Raw genomic sequence first — 14,640 nt, forward strand, 5'->3', positions numbered from 1 at the left:
CAGGGAAAGAACACCGGATGAAGCTGAAATTCTATTGAATAATATGTTGACAAATGAAAATAATTGGACACCTCCAGAGCCAATTCCTGAGCCTATTCCTAAACCAACTCCGAAGAAGAGGGGTATTCTATTTCTCAGTCCTGAAGATATGCAAGAGGCAAAGAAATCTATGAAAGAAAAAGGTATTAAAGCTGAAGATGTTAAGAATTTACCTCCTATTGAAGAAATACATGGTCTTAATTTACCGCCTGTTGAAGAAACATATGATCTTAATCCTTTACCTATTGAAGAAACTCATGGTCTTGATAACCCGACACAGGTAGTAAAGGTAAATTCTCTCTATAGATATGATAAAGCTGAAATCCCATTTACTAAGTTTGCTAGCCCATGCTTAGATGAGTTTGATAAATTTATGGCTAAGCAAGAAGATTTTAATGCTTATTTTGGTAGACAATTGAAATACAATTCAAATATGCTTGAACACTTGGGTGATTATATGGCTAATGTCAAAGGTGAACTTAAACTTATTAGTAAACATGCTTCTATGGTTACCACTCAAGTAGAACAAGTACTTAAAGCTCAAAATGATTTGCTCAATGAATTGAATAGTAATAATAATGATAATGCTGTTAGAGTTATGACTAGAGGTGGTAGAATGACTCAGGAACCTTTGTATCCTAAGGACACCCTAAGAGAATTGAGTAAGATTCTCAGAGAAATAATGTGGATGCACCTAGTCCTTCTAAAAGGAAGAAAAAGAAAAATGATATGACTTTGCATGCTTCTAGTGAACATTATTGAACACCTGAGAATCCAAATGATATTTCTTTATGATGGAAAACTGTTGGAAATATGCCCTAGAGGCAATAATAAATTGGTTATTATTATATTTCCTTGTTCATGATAATCGTTTATTATCCGTGCTATAATTCTATTGATAGGAAACTCAGATACATGTGTGGATACATAGACAACACCATGTCCCTAGTAAGCCTCTAGTTGACTAGCTCGTTGATCAATAGATGGTTACGGTTTCCTGACCATGGACATTGGATGTCGTTGATAACGGGATCACATCATTAGGAGAATCATGTGATGGACAAGACCCAATCCTAAGCATAGCACTAGATCGTGTAGTTCATATGCTATAGCTTTTCTAATGTCAAGTATCATTTCCTTAGACCATGAGATTGTGCAACTCCCGGATACCGTATGAATGCTTTGGGTGTATCAAACGTCACAACGTAACTGGGTGACTATAAAGGTGCATTACAGGTATCTCTGAAAGTGTCTGTTGGGTTGGCACGAATCGAGACTGGGATTTGTCACTCCGTGTAAGCGGAGAGGTATCTCTGGGCCCACTCGGTAGGACATCATCATATGCGCAATGTGACCAAGGAGTTGATCACGGGATGATGTGTTACGGAACGAGTAAAGAGACTTGCCGGTAACGAGATTGAACAAGGTATTGGATACCGACGATCGAATCTCGGGCAAGTAACATACCGATAGACAAAGGGAATTGTATACGGGATTGATTAAGTCCTTGACATCGTGGTTCATCCGATGAGATCATCGTGGAACATGTGGGAGCCATCATGGGTATCCAGATCCCGCTGTTGGTTATTGACAGGAGAACGTCTCGATCATGTATGCATGTCTCCCGAACCCGTAGGGTCTACACACTTAAGGTTCGGTGACGCTAGGGTTGTAGAGATATTAGTATGCGGTAACCCGAATGTTGTTCGGAGTCCCGGATGAGATCCCGGACGTCACGAGGAGTTCCGGAATGGTCCGGAGGTAAAGAATTATATATATGGAAGTGCTATTTCGGCCATCGGGACAAGTTTCGGGGTCACCGGTATTGTACCGGGACCACCGGAAGGGTCCCGGGGGTCCACCGGGTGGGGCCACCTGCCCCGGGGGGGCACATGGGCTGTAGGGGTTGTTCCTTGGCCTATATGGGCCAAGGGCACCAGCCCCAAGAGGCCCATGCGCCAAGAGAAGAGAAAAAGGGGAGAGTCCTAAAAGGGGAAGGCACCTCCGAGGTGCCTTGGGGAGGATGGACTCCTCCCCACCCTTGGCCGCACCCTTCCTTGGAGGAAGGGGCAAGGGCTGCCCTCCCCCTCTCCCTTGGCCCTATATATAGTGGGGAAAAGGAGGAGCAAACCAATCTAAGGCCTGGCGCCTCCCTCTCCCTCCCGTGACACATCTTCCTCCTCCCGCAGCGCTTAGCGAAGCCCTGTTGGAATCCCGCTACTTCCACCACGCCGTCGTGCTGCTGGATCTCCATCAACCTCTCCCTCCTCCTTGCTGGATCAAGGCATGGGAGACGTCTCCGGGCTGTACGTGTGTTGAACGCGGAGGTGCCGTGCGTTCGGCACTTGATCATCGGTGATTTGAATCACGACGAGTACGACTCCATCAACCCCGTTCACTTGAACGCTTCCGCTTAGCGATCTACAAGGGTATGTAGATGCACTCTCCTTCCTCTCGTTGCTGGTTTCTCCATAGATAGATCTTGGTGATACGTAGGAAAATTTTGAATTTCTGCTACGTTCCCCAACAGTGGCATCATGAGCTAGGTCTATTGCATAGATTCTATGCACGAGTAGAACACAAAGTAGTTGTGGGCGTTGATTTTGTTCAATATGCTTGCCGTTACTAGTCTTATCTTGATTCGGCGGCATCGTGGGATGAAGCGGCCCGGATCAACCTTACACGTACTCTTACGTGAGACCGGTTCCACCGACAAACATGCACTAGTTGCATAAGGTGGCTAGCGGGTGTCTGTCTCTCCTACTTTAGTCGGATCGGATTCGATGAAAAGGGTCCTTATGAAGGGTAAATAGCAATTGGCATATCACGTTGTGGTTTTGCGTAGGTAAGAAACGTTCTTGCTAGAAACCCATAGCAGCCACGTAAAACATGCAAACAACAATTAGAGGACGTCTAACTTGTTTTTGCAGGGTATGCTATGTGATGTGATATGGCCAAAAAGGATGTGATGAATGATATATGTAATGTATGAGATTGATCATGTTCTTGTAATAGATGATCATGGAGCCCCAAGATGGAGATCAAAGGAGCTACATGATATTGGCCATATCATGTCACTATTTGATTGCATGTGATGTTTATCATGATTATACATCTTATTTGCTTAGAACGACGGTAGTAAATAAGATGATCCCTCATTAAAATTTCAAGAAGTGTTCTCCCCTAACTGTGCACCGTTGCTACAGTTCGTCGCTTCGAAGCATCACGTGTTAATCGGGTGTGATAGATCCTTTCGTTCACATACAACGGGTGTAAGAAGTTTTACACATGCAAAAACACTTAGGGTTAACTTGACGAGCCTAGCATGTGAAGACATGGCCTCGGAACACAGAGACCGAAAGGTCGAACATGAGTCGTATGGAAGATACGATCAACATGATGATGTTCACCGACGTTGACTAGTCCGTCTCACGTGTTGATCGGACACGGCCTAGTTCACTCGGATCATGTAATCACTTAGATGACTAGAGGGATGTCTATCTGAGTGGGAGTTCATAAGATGAACTTAATTATCCTGAACATAGTCAAAAGGATTTTTGCAAATTATGTCGTAGCTTACGCTATAGTTCTACTGTTTAGATATGTTCCTAGAGAAAAATTAGTTGAAAGTTGATAGTAGCAATTATGCGGACTAGGTCCGTAAACTGAGGATTGTCCTCATTGCTTCATAGAAGGCTGATGTCCTTAATGCACCGCTCAGTGTGCTGAACCTCGAACGTTGTCTGTGGATGTTGTGAACATCTGACATACACGTTTTGATAACTACGTGATAGTTCAATTAAACGGTTTAGAGTTGAGGCACCGAAGACGGTTTTTGAAACGTCGCAAAACATATGAGATGTTTTGAGGGCTGAAATTGGGATTTCAGGCTCGTGCCCACGTCAAGAGGTATAAGACCTCCGACGATTTTCTTAACCTGCAAACTAAGGAGAAAAGCTCAATTGTTGAGCTTGTGCTCAGATTGTCTGAGTACAACAATCATTTGAATCAAGTGGGAGTTGATCTTCCAGATGAGATAGTGATGTTTCTCCAAAGTCATTACCACCAAGCTGCTAGAGCTTCGTGATGAACTATAATATATCAGGGACATATATGATGATCCCTGAGATATTCGCGATGTTAGACACCACAAAAGTAGAAATCAAGAAGGAGCATCAATTGTTGATGGTTAGTGAAACCACTAGTTTCAAGAAGGGCAAGGGCAAGAAGGGATACTTCATGACACGGCAATTCAGCTGCTGCTCTAGTGAAGAAACCCAAGGTTGAACCCAAACCCGAGACTAAGTGCTTCTGTAATGAAGGGAACAGCCACTGGAGCAGAATTACCCTAGATACTTGGTAGATTAGAAGGCTGGCAAGGTCGATAGAAGTATATTGGATATACATTATGTTAATGTGTACTTTACTAGTACTCCTAGTAGCACCAGGGTATTAGATACCGGTTCGGTTGCTAAGTGTTAGTAACTCGAAATAAAAGCTACGGAATAAACGGAGACTAGCTAAAGGTGAGCTGACGATATGTGTTGGAAGTATTTCCAATGCAGATATGATCAAGCATCGCACGCTCCCTCTACCATCGAGTTTGGTGTTTGCGTTGAGCATAGACATGATTGGATTATGTCTATAGCAATACGGTTATTCATTTAAGGAGAATAATGGTTACTCTGTTTATTTGAATAATACCTTCAATGGTCTTACACCTAAAATGAATGGTTTATTGAATCTCGATCGTAGTGATACACATGTTCGTGCCAAAAGATAGTAATGATAGTACCACCTACTTGTGGCACAGCCACGTAAGTCATATCGGTATAAAACGCATGAAGAAGCTCCATGTAGATGAATCTTTGGACTCACTCATTTTTGAAAAGTTTGAGACATGCGAACCATGTCTGTTGGTGTATATGCATGAAGAAACTCCATGCAAATGGACCGTTCGGACTCACTTGATTTTGAATCACTTGAGACATGCAAATCATACCACATGGGCAAGATGACTGAAAGCCTCGGTTTCAGTAAAGTGGAACTAGAAAGCAAATTGTTGGAAGTAATACATTTTGATGTGTGCAGTCCAATGAGTGCTGAGGCATGTAGTGAATATCGTTATGTTCTTTCTTCACAGATGATTTGAGTAGATGTTGAGTACATTTACTTGATGAATCACGAGTCTGAATTATTGAAAGGTTCAAGTAATTTCAGTGTGAAGTTGAAAGATCGTCGTGACAAGAGGATAAAAGATCTATGATATGATCATAGAGATGAATATCTGAATTACGAATTTGGCACAGAATTAAGACATTGTGGAAATTGTTTCACAACTAATACAGCCTGGAACACCATAGTGTGATGGTGTGTCCGAACATCATAACTGCACCCTATTGGATATGATGCATACCATGATGTCTCTTATCAAATTACCACAATAGTTTATGGGTTAGGCATTAGAGACAACCACATTCACTTTAAAAGGGGGCACCATGTAATTCCGATGAGATGACACCGTATGAACTATGGTTTAGAGAAACCTAAGCTGTCATTTCTTAAAAGTTTGGGACTGCGACGCTTATGTGAAAAAGTTTCAGGCCGATAAGCTCGAACCCAAAGCGGATAAATGCATCTTCATAGGACAACCCAAAAACAGTTGGGTATACCTCCTGTCTCAGATTCGAAAGCAATAAGGGATTGTTTCTAGAATCAGGTCCTTTCTCGAGGAAAAGTTTCTCTCGAAAGAATTGAGTGGGAGGATGGTGGAGACTTGATGAGGTTATTGAACCGTTACTTCAACCAGTGTATAGCAGGGCACAAAGAGTTGTTCCTGCGGCACCTACACCAATTGAAGTGGAAGCTTATGATAGTGATCATGAAACTTCAGATCAAGTCACTACCAAACCTCGTGGGATGACAAGGATGTGTACTACTTCAGAGTGGTACGTAATCCTGTCTTGGAAGTCTTGTTGCTAGAAAACAATGAACCTATGAGCTATGGAGAAGCGATGGTGGGCCCGGATTCCGATAAATGGCTCGAGGCCATATAATCCGAGAGAGGATCCATACATGAAAACAAAGTGTAGACTTTGGAAGAACTACTTGATGGTCGTAAGGCTATTGAGCACAGATGGATTTTAAAAGGAAGACGGACAATGATGGTAAATGTCACCATTAAGAAAGCTCGACTTGTCGTTAAGATGTTTTCCGACAAGTTCAAAGAGTTGACTATGATGAGACTTTCTCACTCGTAGCGATGCTAAGAGTCTGTTGGAATTATATTAGCGATTACTGCATTATTTATGAAATCTTGCAGATAGGATGTCAAAACATTATTTCCTCGACGGTTTTTGAGGAAAGGTTGTATGTGATACAAACCGAAAGGTTTTGTCAATCCTAAAAGATGCTGATAGGTATGCAAAGCTCTAGCAATCCTTCTAAGGACTGGAGTAAGCATCTCGGAGTTGGAATGTATGCTTTGATGATGATCAAAGATTTTGGGTGTATACAAAGTTTATGAGAAACTTGTATTTCCAAAGAAGTGAGTGGGAGCACTATAGAATTTCTGATGAGTATATGTTGTTGACATATTGTTGATCAGAAATGATGTAGAATTTCTGGAAAGCATATAGGGTTATTGGGAAAGTGTTTTTCAATGGAAAGCCTGGATTAAGCTACTTAAGCATTGAGCATCAAGATCTATAAGGATAGATCAAAACGCTTAACAGTACTTTCAAATGAGCACATGCCTTGACGTGATCTTGAAGGTGTTCAAGATGGATCAGTCAAAGAAGGAGTTCTTGCCTGAGTTGTAAGGTATGAAGTTAAGACTTAAAGCTCGACCGCGGCAGAATAGAGAGAAAGGACGAAGGTCGTCCCCTATGCTTAAGACATAGGCTCTACAGTATGCTATGCTGTGTACCGCACCTGAAGTGTGCCTTGCCATGAGTCAGTCAAGGGGTACAAGAGTGATCCAAGAATGGATCACAAGACAGCGGTCAAAGTTATCCTTAGTAACTAGTGGACTAAGGAATTTTCTTGATTATGGAGGTGGTAAAAGAGTTCGTCGTAAAGGGTTACCTGTCGATGCAAGGCTTAACACCTATCCGGGATAGCTCTGAGTAAGATCGGATACGTATAATGGAGCAACATTTAGAATAGCTCCAAGTAGAACAGTTATTTGGAATAGGCTCCAAATAGAATGGTAGCTGCATCTAGGAGATGACCATAGAGATTTGTAAAGGCACACACGGATTGAAAGGTTCAGGACCCGTTGGACTAAAAACCTCTCTCACAAGGCAACATGATCAAACCCAGAAACTCACTGAGTCTTTCATGTGATGTGAACTAGATTATTGACTCTAGTACTTTGGATGTTGGTCCTGGCGATGTGACCTGTGAGTGTTATCACAATGGCGATGTGGAACTAGATTATTGACTCTAGTGCAAGTGGGAGAACTGTTGGAAATATGCCCTAGAGGCAATAATAAATTGGTTATTATTATATTTCCTTGTTCATGATAATCGTTTATTATCCGTGCTATAATTCTATTGATAGGAAACGCAATACACGTGTGAATACATAGACAACAACATGTCCCTAGTAAGCCTCTAGTTGACTAGCTCGTTGATCAACAGATAGTCACGATTTCCTGACCATGGACATTGGATGTCATTGATAACGGGATCACATCATTAGGAGAATCATGTGATGGACAAGACCCAATCCTAAGCATAGCACAAGATCGTGTAGTTCGTTTGCTAGAGCTTTTCCAATGTCAAGTATCTTTTCCTTTGACCATGAGATCGTGTAACTCCCGGATACCATAAGAGTGCTTTGGGTGTATCAAACGTCACAACGTAACTGGGTGACTATAAAGGTGCACTACAGGTATCTCCGAAAGTGTCTGTTGGGTTGACACGGATCGAGACTGGGATTTGTCACTCCATATAACGGAGAGGTATCACTGGGCCCACTCGGTAGGCATCATCATATGCGCAAGGTGACCAAGGAGTTGATCACGGGATGATGTGTTACGGAACGAGTAAAGAGACTTACCGGTAACGAGACTGAACAAGGTATTGGATACCAACGATCGAGTCTCGGGCAAGTAACATACCGATTGACAAAGGGAATTGTATACGGGGTTGATTAATCCTCGACATCGTGGTTCATCCGATGAGATCATCGTGGAGCATGTGGGAGCCATCATGGGTATCCAGATCCCGCTGTTGGTTATTGACCGGAGAGTCGTCCCGGTCATGTCTGCATGTCTCCCGAACCCGTAGGGTCTACACACTTAAGGTTCGGTGACGCTAGGGTTGTAAAGATATTATATGCAGTAACCCGAATGTTGTTCGGAGTCCCGGATGAGATCCCGGACGTCACGAGGAGTTCCGGAATGGTCCGGAGGTAAAGAATTATATATAGGAAGTGCTGTTTCGGCCATCGGGACAAGTTTCGGGGTTATCGGTATTGTACCGGGACCACCGGAGGGGTCCCGGGGGCCCACCGGGTGGGGCCACCTATCCCGGGGGGCCACATGGGCTGTAGGGGGTGCGCCTTGGCCTATATGGGCCAAGGGCACCAGCCCCTATAGGCCCATGCGCCTAGGGTTTCCATATGGGAGGAGTCCCACTAGTGGAAGGCACCCCTAAGTGCCTTGGGGGGAGGGAAACCTCCCCTGGCCGCCGCACCTAGGAGATTAGATCTCCTAGGCTGCGCACCCCCCCTTGGACCTCCTATATATAGTTGAGGAGAGGGAGGACTTCAGACCTCAGCCTTTGGTGCTTCCCTCTCTCCCTGTTACATCTCTCCCTCGTAGTATAGGCGAAGCCCTGCTACTGTGACGCCCTGCATCCACCACCACGCCGTCGTGTTGCTGGATCTTCATCAACCTCTCCTTCCCCCTTGCTGGATCAAGAAAGGAGGAGACGTCATCCGTTCCGTACGTGTGTTGAACGCGGAGGCATCGTCCGTTTGGTGCTAAGATCTTCGGTGATTTGGATCACGTCGTGTTCGACTACATCATCCCCGTTCTTTGAACGCTTCCGCTCGTGATCTACAAGGTACGTAGATGCATCTAATCACTCGTTGCTAGATGAACTCCTAGATGGATCTTGGTGAAACCGTAGGAAAATTTTTGTTTTCTGCAACGTTCCCCAACACCGGTTGCAGCCCCAACGAACCGCCCAGCCGCCTCCCGCACCGGCCCAACTGCCCACCCCCTTTCCCCGCGTGCACTGCTGCGCAACCACGGATTATTGTTGCGCCCCCACACGCGCCATCTCCGACCAAGCACTGTGTTGGCGCTACTCCATCCCGTTGCTGCCTCCACCTACACTCGCTGGTCGGACATTGAAGACCCCTAACGCCGCCTCCTAGGCTCCAACGAGCAACCACCACAAGCAACACCCGTTGTAATCGACTGTGTCTCCAATGAGCTCCCCCCGGCATGCATGTTCCATTTGTATGCTTGTTAAATGGGAAACAGAAAAAAAATACTACCTCCAATCCATAACAAGTGTCGCATTTTTGAACTAACCCCAGTTCAAGTTGTGGCACTTACTTTGGATTGGAGGGAGTAGATTTTAGGGGAAGAAGTTTACGGGAACCGAGAAAATACATCACGAGACAACTTCTCTAAATTATGTGGACATTTTATGAGGAGTTTTTTACATAAACTGTTGGAGATGCTAGTAATATGGAGCGTACTTTCCCTCGAAGGCCCCTCGGGGTAAACTTCTGTGCTGGCTTCTTCTTCTCCTGCTCGACCTGTAGCCTAGGCAAAACTAGCCCTTTTCCCATCTTCTCGCTCATATGGATTTGCCCAAGCAACAACAAAAAGAACAAATCAGTATGTATTAGAAATTTAGAACTGAATCTGCCCTCACACCCCCCTACCACCTCATGGATGACCAAAATAGCAAAATCAGATGATGTTTTTTCATGCATTAGGGCATCTTCAATGGCATACCTTAAACCAGACACTAACGTCCATGGACGCGTCTGCGAACACTGATACAAAAGCCGGTCATCCAACCTTGTGCACCAGACGTCCGCCTCTATTTTCTTTTCTCTATGTCCGCAACACTCAAAATAACTATAGATATATAGCATAAATAATTCTTCAAGCAGTGCAAATATTCAAATGCAACAATAGTTCAAATATAAATATTACAATCCAGACATCAAGTTGTCAAATAAAATAATTCAAGTTGCACATTTTTACTCGTTCATTATCGATAGATGAGGGCTCATGTTCGGCGCCTTAAGCACTAAGTTTCTCAACTGGCGCTCATGCGCCTCCTTGCGTGGGCCGACCCAACACACCCGAATTCCTTGATTTGGGAAAAGGTTCACAAATTTTAAAAATCATGAATTTGAAAAAAAATGTGGATTTGGGAAAGATTCGCCATTTTTTAAAAAAAATCGTGAATTGGAAAAACTTCTTGGATTTGAAAAAAATTCATGAATTGGGAAAAAGTTCATGAATTTGAAAAAAAAAATAATTTAAAAAATGTTCACAAATTTTAGAAAAGTTCATGTATTTGAAAAGTAAAAACAAAACCCAACCTGAAAAACCCAGAGAAAACCGCCTAAAAAAGGGTGAAACCTTCTAGAAGGTTCCTGAAACCGGTGTAAAGAAACCTACATGGGCCGGGCCATATAGCATCTATTGTCTACGAGTTAGCTGGCGCGGGGGGTCTGGAAGAGGAGATAAAGAAGTAACTGGGCCGAGCCCAAATGTGAAGAGGGGAGGAGTGTGCGTCATTTGGCAGAAACGGGCACTCGTGCCCTGGCACGGCCCAATTGTAAACGTCCCGGCCCATTTGGCTTTGATCCTGGCTCTCCGCCCCTGCCTCCTCTTTCCTGTTGGTTGGGTCCTCCTATCCGTCGTCCTCCAACCAGCCGCCGCCCGTCGCCCTCCTCCACGCCCCCACCGGCGGGCCTCCGCCGCGTTCCCCACCGCGTCCACATCTTGAGCTCATCGATCCCATCCCGTCCGCGGCGGTGACCAGCTGCAGCCTCCTCCTCCCAGGGGCCGCGCCTCTCTCTGCTCAGCTGCACTGGACTGGGCAGGGGATCCATTCAGCCTGATTTATCTTCTCGGCGGTACGAAAGCCCTAACACTCTACGATTCTTTTCTCTCCGGGTTGCTTCAGGCCATCCCTCAGGTGGTGGCGGCCTGACCTGACTGCTCTGATAGAAGCTCGTTTTCTTTCTGAATAAGTAGTTTAGGAATCCCTCAGGCCTTGCGCTTCTCATTTAGCCAGCATGTGAACTTGAATCAAGTTGAATTAGGGATGCTTTGCCTGGTTAATGTGATGCCTCTCCTCTCTAATTGTGCACCACGCTGCAAATCTTGTGCTTGCTGGATGCAATTGCAGTTATAAATTAGTACAAACCAGGGATCTTGAATTTCATTGCCACATATAGTTTACTTCTAGTCCAGATGTAACAAGGCTCAGAGGACAGATAGGTAGGGTCACATCTTAGGTACATTAGGAGAGGGTACCTGCTTCATCTGCGTTGGACATGGTCCATGTCTTAATGTGTATTTGCTGGCTGTACTAGCCAGAACAAATTATTCCATTTTTCACGAGGTTGGAGGATGGAAACGTATTAGTTGTTACTGTACACTCATTTGATACTTAGATTTTGTTATGTTCAGTACATTGCTCCCTCCCAGTCATCAATCTATTCTTGCTATTTCCAGGTCCATTATGGCATCTGTTATCTTCTGTAGCCCCCAAAGACAACTAGGAATTTCAATTGCATAAAAGAACATGTCCCACATAAACTTTGAAGTGAAAATTCCTATCCTTAGCTCATGCTTTAACACTCTGTTCTATCTAGGCAGATCCACAGGTGGAGCTAGTATCAACAATGTCAGATCCTGGTAAGGATGGCAATATGCAGCAGCTAGTCCCAATGGCACCACCACCGGCAAGGGCTTCTGGTGGTGAACTAGTGGCAAAGGCTGCTGTTGGTGACAGTGGAAAGCAGCTGGTGCTGGTGGAGGGTGGAGGAAAGAGCTCGGGAGGGGTCAAGCTACGGGAGGATGTGGAGGACATAGAGGTGAAGCTGAAGCGCATCATGGACAATGTCCCTGTCCGTGCCAGCAACACCTCTGGGTCCTCTGCTGGTTCTGGCTCTGGCGACTTCCACCAGGTACTCTTTCTCTCTCCCACCCTCGTACAAGTGGAGAATTCAGCTAAAATGAGTGTCAGGGTGAACCATTTTTTTCTTTTCCTTATTATGCGGATAGGACTCACACATAACTCTACATTATGGCTATGATGAGATTTATTTGTCAATTAGCACTTGAGTAGATGGTTCAATGTTTTGGTGAAGTTGCCATTTTATTGAACTTTGTCTTAAAGGAAATTTTGGGTCTATGGTTCATCTGAACATGAATTATTGATTCTAAATAGTTCTGGTGTCTATATAGGAAGAAAACACATTGTGCTTGCGTTAAAAAATGCATTTACAGAAGTCCCTTTACCTGTCGATGTTCTTAAGAATACTGACAGTAGAAAACACTTGAGTAAATTTTGTGTATGCTGTTATGCAGTTGACTATACCAAAACAATAAGACGTTTAAAATTTGCTCGATTCATGAATCTCTAGAACGCAAGTTGCTGTGGATATTAAGGTAGCATCATTGAATATAAATGAAAAGAATATGTTTTGCTGCATCACTTAATCAAATGGGAGGTTAAAAGGCTGACGAATGACCACTGTTTGATAAAATGTGAAGGTCTATTAAGTTATGATGTGATATAAGAGAAGGGATCAGATACAAGATCTTTGTATTTGTGGCTTAGCTGCGATCATAGGCACCATCACATGATAATCAGAAGTTCCAGTGGCTTATGAGTGCTGCAATAGAACTGAGGCCAGATCAAATTGCTATCAGCCTACCAGGAGAAGATTTAGTGTTTTGCCACTCATAACTCTTCATTTGAGTTATTAAAATGAAGTACTGCTGTTGGCTTGTGGGCACGATCCTAGCTTAACTTTAGAACTGCTATTGACTTGTGTGTGGGTTCAGATTGATGCATACAATCACCGTCAGTAACTGGGTGGGACAAAGGTTATCATAGTGGAGATTGTGTTGCTGAGACTGTACACAAGTTAATTCAAATTCTGCTTTCTTTGAGAATTGTGATAATAATAAATTCAAGTCATATTTTGTCCATCATGTTTCTTCACCAGTATTCTTGGGTAACATGATAGCAGCGGAAAATCATGATGTTTGTATTTGGTTCCTCCTGTTCCAGCATTCACAGAGCTAGAGCAAACTTTTTCTTGATGTGTTCTCAACTAATTTACTAGTTTTTTGTATGTACAAATCTAGCTAGCTCCAGTTTTCTCAAGTTTCATGACATGGATAGTTTTGAGAACTTGAATGGAAACACACTGGTGGTTAATAATCTGATTGTTTAACTAATTGTAAGCACTCTTGTTTTGACAGTATCGGCAAATGAGGAGAAGGGAACAGGACCGAATAACGAGGATGGAGACTGATTACGAAAAGAGGAAGCAGGTCGCCGAGTTCAATCTGCGGAGGGAGGAAAGGCTAAAAGCAGCCGAGGAGCGTACATCCAAGAAGCGCCTGAAGCGCCAAAAGAAGAAGCAGCGTAAGAATGAAAAGCGGGCCAAACCAAGCGGCGGTGGCGAGGAACCCAATAGCGAAGCAGTGCCTAAGCAGGTGGAGGAGTCAGACGATGACGATGAGGGTTCGGATTACGAGGGCGACGACAAGTTTAAGCAATGCAAATGAAGTTGTTATTATACTGTAGACCACCATTCATGGATATTACTTTTCATCACTAGTAGGGATTTAAGTAAGACGGGGGGCATGAACTGACATCGGGTGCTTGTTTTTGTAGTGATAGACTCGGAAACATACATGCTAGATTGGGTGCATTGGGCGCCCTGTTAGTTTGTTTTGGAAACGCTTGTCTGCTGTAAGATGGCAAACGGATGCCAGTGGGTGCTCATTCTCCTGGACGGTAGATGGGGACGGCGCATTGGTTTCTCGTTATGCAATATTATGTACCTTTTCCTGATGACATGGCCATGCATGAAACTTAGTGTTGAGGCTCTTTTTCGTCAACACCTAATGTTTCTTTTTTTGTAGTTAGTCTCTGAAACATATTGTATGAACTTGATTGCCTAATGTTTCTTTCTCTCACCTTATGTTTCTTTTTGGAATCACAACTCAATCCTGTGAGCATCAGATGAATTGCACCAACTGTGACTTTGGTGGGTTTCGCTTATTTTGACTCAGATTTTATGTAAGCAGAAGAAATACTCTCGTTTCTTGCCGTGCTTTGGTCAACATGTTGGTTATTATTTAACTTGCTTGGTGTTGTAATGGAAACCTCCCATCTTGGTTATCTTTGAAGGTTATTAGCATCTGAAGAACATATGTGTCAGTTTTTACTTCACCCAATTACCTCAAATGACAGAACTTTTTCTCCAAAAAATAAATAATGAGCACTCACGGAACCTCCCTGTTCCATTATCATTAATTAATACAGTACCAAACATCTACTACCTCTCTCTCAGTTTACAGGGCGTGC

The 14,640-nt window shown here is 43.7% G+C and overlaps 1 protein-coding gene across 2 annotated transcripts; it reads left to right on the forward strand.

The window, feature by feature from the left end:
• Nucleotides 1-10,911: 10,911 nt before the first annotated feature.
• LOC125550744 (PRKR-interacting protein 1 homolog) lies at nt 10,912-14,171 on the forward strand. 2 transcript variants are annotated; one of them, XM_048713824.1, is made up of 3 exons: nt 10,912-11,161; nt 11,910-12,220; nt 13,527-14,171. In XM_048713824.1, exons 2-3 carry the CDS (start codon nt 11,936-11,938, stop codon nt 13,833-13,835), a joined length of 594 nt encoding a protein of 197 aa, XP_048569781.1. In that variant the 5' UTR covers nt 10,912-11,161; nt 11,910-11,935; the 3' UTR covers nt 13,836-14,171. The 2 variants fall into 2 exon arrangements, with proteins under 2 accessions (XP_048569781.1, XP_048569782.1); XM_048713825.1 differs by having other exon boundaries at nt 10,914-11,161; nt 11,906-12,220.
• Nucleotides 14,172-14,640: the final 469 nt, after the last annotated feature.

The sequence above is a fragment of the Triticum urartu genome, chromosome 4 (genome assembly GCF_003073215.2).
Source record: "Triticum urartu cultivar G1812 chromosome 4, Tu2.1, whole genome shotgun sequence".
In the NCBI taxonomy this organism is placed as follows: Eukaryota; Viridiplantae; Streptophyta; class Magnoliopsida; order Poales; family Poaceae; genus Triticum; species Triticum urartu.

What these genes read in the sequence shown, in the direction of transcription:
- LOC125550744 (XM_048713824.1), top strand. Translation starts at nt 11,936, where the DNA reads ATGTCAGATCCTGGTAAGGATGGCAATATGCAGCAGCTAGTCCCAATG. An exon ending in GCTCTGGCGACTTCCACCAG is followed by an intron (nt 12,221 to 13,526) that starts GTACTCTTTCTC and finishes TTGTTTTGACAG; the next exon opens with TATCGGCAAATGAGGAGAAG.